Raw genomic sequence first — 5,125 nt, 5'->3', positions numbered from 1 at the left:
CTCACCAAGTCCAGCTGGACTGGGACTGATGGAGCATGTGATCAAACCGGACTCTCTGAACATGGCTGACAAGGAGGGCTGACTGAGAAGCCAAGGACAATGGCACTTGGTTTTGATTCTACTGCATGTATTGGCTTTGTGGGAACCTAGTCTGTTTGGATGCTCACCTTCCTAGACCTGGATGGAGGAGGGAGGACCTTGGACTTCCCACAGGGCAGGGAACCCTGACTGCTCTTTGGACTGGAGAGGGAGGAGGAGGGGGAATGAGGGGAGGGGGAAGAAAATGGGAGGAGGTGAAAAATTTTAATAATAATAATAAATAAAATCTGTACTTACTCTCAGGAAAAAATTAGAAATTATAATGTTAAATATTTCTCTGAAAATTGATACAGTATATATTGAATTTTGTATATAAGTTTTTAGTAGCTTTTCATTAAAATATACTATGAAAATATTTTAAACTATTTCTTTGTATTGTACAAGCTGATGGCATGACCTCTTGGTGACATGTTTAAGGAGAAAGCTTCTATTATAGCTATCAGAGATAGAACAGACAGTGGCACATCAAATCACGCAGAGCAGAAATAGATGTTGGCTGAACATAGTCAACTGCACCTGCCTATGATAGAAGCAGAAGCAGAGCAGAGAGGCAGATGGAGAGAGACAGAAGAAGAGACACAGAGAGAGGGAGAGGAACACAGAGACAGGAGGAGACAGAGAGATAGGTTTAGAAAGAGAATGAGAAGCTGGGAGAGGGATGCTTCTGAACTAGAGGGAGTTTAGGGTAGGGAGCAGGGTAGAAGACCTAGAACACGAGCATGGACTCTGACATGCACAGTGGGTACTGGTGCTACTGAAGGACCTGGAGGCTAGTCTGTACCTTGTTATAGTAATAGATAATGACCACAGATAGTCAACTTTTCCTACTGCCAGTGAGAAGAGAAATGACCCCTTTGAGAAGAGGAAGTAGCTTCACAAGTTTTTAAGGAATGTTGGATTTATGTACCCTCCAGAAAGCCTCCAAAAGTCCAGGTTGAGCCCATTTCTGGGTATCTGGGCCTGCAATTGCAGTTTTGGAAACTGGAGTTCAATGAATTTTAGTGGATTTTCCAAGGCACAGACAAGTCATGTTGAGGTTTCCCTTCTCACACTGCTCTCACATGAGTGAAAACACCACTCGAACTACTCTATTGGCCTTAACATCCATAGATTTAAACTGTGGCTGCTTACCTGCATTCCCTCTTTACTTTTTATGACATTCCATCACCCAGCACATATTAAGTGAGCAAAGTCCCTCACTGAGGGTGGGGCCTTATGAGCCCCTTCCTGTGTGTGATTATCATTGTGTCCTGGACACCATTTCACAGAAACAATCTTCAACCTCTGCCTCTCACTTCCAAAGCAGTCCCTGAGCCTTGCAGCGTGTTGTGGTTCAGGTGTCCTGCTGAGGTCTGAGAACTGCACAGTTTTGTATTCTCTAAACTTTGGCCAGGTGTGAGTCTGTGCAGTCAGCAGAGCCCACTTCCTAAAGAAGCCTCTCTCATTAGGGATCACAGTTGCTCAAATGTATAGGTGTCAGGGAGAGTACGTAGAAGGCAGTTTGATGCCATGTAATTTTAACAAATCAACAACAGAGGGCCTATTGTGTGGATTCATCACATCAGTGATTAACTCAGAGTCACCAATACTGCATCAGCATGGCAGTAAGGAAATAAAAGCACTTCCACTGGGAGTCATTTCCAGGTCTGAATTTTCTCCATGTTCCCTGTCTTCCCTCCAAATCTGTGCCTTTCTGAAGAAGTGTGCCTGTCCCTTTGTCTGGTTGTGTGTGTGTGTGTGTGTGTGTGTGTGTCTGTCTGAGTCTTTGTCTGTCCCTATGTCTGTCTGTCTGTCTGAGTCTTTGTCTGTCCCTACATGTGTCCCTATGTCTGTCTGTCTGAGTCTTTGTCTGTCCCTATGTCTGTCTGTCCCTACATGTGTCCCTATGTCTGTCTGTCTGTCTGAGTCTTTGTCTGTCCCTATGTCTGTCTGTCCCTACATGTGTCCCTATGTGTGAATTTGTGTGTCTGCCCCTTTTCTTGCTCTCTCTTTTATTGAATTTCCCCATAAGAATCACCTGGGGAAGGAGTGGGGTACTTTACAGAAATCATTCATGGAGTCTTACAAGGGATTAAGGTAGTGAGCACAACTGAACCCAATTTACCAGCCTTAAAAAGAAATTACAAATACCATGATTGCCCAGTAATGCTGCTGTGCCCAACTGTTTTGGTGGATACTCATTTAGAAGTGTTTTCAACCTCTATGTTTGCTCTTTTATACAAATGATAAACATGAATTGTTCTGGATCAGGGGCACAGAAAAAGACATAATTGATTTCCAGAAAACTCCGTTCGGCTGGAAGAAGCCGCGCTCTTCCGGGAAAATGGCGACTCCCGCTCCCGCACCAGAGTCGCCGCAGGCCGCGGAGCCTGCGCCCGCTGTGGACCCCGCCGGGGAACCCTGCCCGCCGCGCTAGCCGCAGCCCGTGCACAATGTTCTCGCTGCCCCGCGGCTTCGAGCCCCCAGCTCCCGAGGACTTGGGGCAGCGGAGTTCGGCGGAGCTGCGGGAGAGGTTGAGGCGCCAGGAGAGACTTTTGCGCAACGAAAAATTCATTTGCAAATTGCCCGACAAAGGTAAAAAGATCTCAGACACCATCGCCAAACTGAAAGCTGCCATTGCAGAACACAAAGAGGTTAGAGCAAGAAGTGAACTGTTTCATCCTGTTAGTGTAGACTGTAAGCTAAGGCAAAAAGCAGCCACAAGAGTCGATACCGACGTAGACAAGGCCCAGAATTCTGACCTGATGCTTGATACTTCATCATTAGTTCCTGACAAATCATTCAGAACAACCTCAGAAACACAAGGACCTGCACATCTCACTCCCAGAGGCAACGAAGAGACTTTGGAGGCTGGCTGCACAGTGAACCCGGGTGCAGCTCCCGGCAGCAAAGCCAGGGCACCCTCATCTGAAGTTAACGAACATCTCCCCCAGCGCCCTGTTTCAAGTCAAGCGGAAGACATTTCCAGCGGCATTGACAGTCTGTTTCTCACTAAGTTGCAAAAGATCACAATCGCAGACCAGAGTGAGCCCTCAGAAGAAAACACCAGCACTGAGAACGTGCCAGGGCTCCAGAGAGAGACTCCTAAGAGGCCTCATTACATGGAAGTGCTAGAAATGCGAGCCAAAAACCCAGTGCCCCCTCCTCATAAGTTTAAGACCAATGTATTACCCACTCAACAGAGTGACTCACCAAGCCATTGTCAGAGGGGTGAATCTCCTTCTTCAGAAGAGCAGCGACGCAGGGCTAGGCAGCATCTTGATGACATCACAGCAGCACGCCTCCTTCCGCTCCACCACCTACCTGCACAGCTGCTCTCCATAGAAGAGTCACTGGCCCTGCAGAAAGAACAGAAGCAAAATTACGAGGAGATGCAGGCAAAGCTCGCAGCACAGAAACTAGCTGAGAGACTGAATATTAAAATGCAGAGCTACAATCCAGAAGGGGAGTCTTCAGGGAGATACCGAGAAGTGAGGGATGAAGATGATGCCCAGTCCTCGGATGAATTCTGAAGATGAGCACCGGGCGAACTCTGAACCTGACTGTTGAGCCACCATTGCCTCATAGCAAACTTCCTAACAAGTATCAAGATCAGTGTCAGACCTTGTTGAGGGACAACAGTTTTTAAAGTTACACAAAGGTAGCTACAAATAAGAACCCAGCTTGTCTTTCCGAAGATGATCTTCATGTGCTTGAACAGTTTCATATTTGACATTGTGTTTGACCGTATTGTATTACAGTTTTGCAGTATGTTGTGCATTGGTCTGATACTTTAGTGTGAGTAGAGCACACTTTTCTTTAAGATAGCTGCTTTCTCCTTATTCTTACTCTTATCAAATAGCATTGCTTATATCCCTTCTGGTGAAATACTTAGTTTTCCCAGGCACCTAAAATCAGTTAGGAAGACCTGGTTCCCTTTCTTGAGAAATGAAGGGAGCAATCTAGAAAATGGTACGCATGCTTGCATGGAGTTCCTGAGATGCTGGTGTGAAATACTGTGGAAGACACTCAGATTTTACAACAATGTTTATTTGCTGCTCCTGTCTTCTTTTGGGGTGACCGCTATCTTCCTGTGATGAAGATGGAGCACCTTGAGGAGGTACTGGATGGGGAGGGTCTTCTGAGCTGGTGTGAGGAGCTGCTCTTGGCTTCCCCCGGCACCTTGCTGTCTTTGATGATAGGTCCATGTACAGGGCGCTCATGTTTGGTCAGGAAACGTGTTTTTCTGAGAGTTGCGGTTGAATTGTCATATATTGCTTTTTTTCCTTTTTAAACCCAAAGAGGTGTTTATAGGCTGCAGAAACCTCAGTCTCTTGTATGTACACATTTGTGTTGTTTAGAATGATCATATGATCATCTCCAGCAAAGATAACAATATGTTATCAAAAAACCTTTGTCTATTATGTGGAACCTGTAAAGGAGAAATAAAATACCAATCAGAGCAAAAAAAAGACATAATTTAACATTACAATTAAGTATTAGTTTAGTTTGTAAAAGGCAGCTATTATAAAGACCAAGGAAAGTGGTGGTAATTGTTACATTTTTCTCTTAAAAGTTGGCTAAACAATCAATTTGAGTACACAGTAGGATAGCAGCCTTATGTTTTAAGTGACCTCAAGATATGTTATGAACTCTGCTGTGATGTCAAGCAAATGTTTCAGTCTCTAGAATAAGACATATTGCCATATTACATCACCATGGCCTCAGTCATTGGGCTCTTAACCAAGTTTACAGAACCAGCCAAGAGTTCCCTACTGTGTGGTAGACCTAAAATCAAATCACAAATTTCATTGTTCCTATAAGAGTCAACACACAGAGAATATCTTGCCAGGCAAGTTGTCACACGCAGGGTCTACAGATGGGTAGAATCATTGCCAACTTCCCTCATACAGTAGCTTGCATAGACGTTCTAGTACTGTGAAAGCTAGCCAGCATGGACACAACATGACTTCTAAATGTCCTATATCCAAGGGTGTAGTGTGTTCAGAAGAGTCCTACAATCTAATTCTCATGTGTAAATGAGGAC

The 5,125-nt window shown here is 45.0% G+C and overlaps 1 protein-coding gene across 1 annotated transcript; it reads left to right on the top strand.

Moving 5' to 3' along the window:
* Window positions 1-2,479: 2,479 nt before the first annotated feature.
* On the top strand, window positions 2,480-4,542 carry LOC121457731 (DNA-directed RNA polymerase II subunit GRINL1A-like). The gene has a single exon (XM_041666676.1). The coding sequence runs from the start codon at window positions 2,532-2,534 to the stop codon at window positions 3,609-3,611; it is 1,080 nt and encodes a 359-aa protein (XP_041522610.1). The 5' UTR covers window positions 2,480-2,531; the 3' UTR covers window positions 3,612-4,542.
* The last annotated feature ends 583 nt before the right edge of the window (window positions 4,543-5,125 follow it).

Source organism: Microtus oregoni, unplaced genomic scaffold (genome assembly GCF_018167655.1).
Source record: "Microtus oregoni isolate MIOR12 unplaced genomic scaffold, Mior012 000016F_ref0000370, whole genome shotgun sequence".
Classification (NCBI taxonomy): domain Eukaryota; kingdom Metazoa; phylum Chordata; class Mammalia; order Rodentia; family Cricetidae; genus Microtus; species Microtus oregoni.
This window is presented reverse-complemented; position numbering and strand designations above follow the sequence as displayed.

What these genes read in the sequence shown, in the direction of transcription:
- LOC121457731 (XM_041666676.1), top strand. Translation starts at nt 2,532, where the DNA reads ATGTTCTCGCTGCCCCGCGGCTTCGAGCCCCCAGCTCCCGAGGACTTG.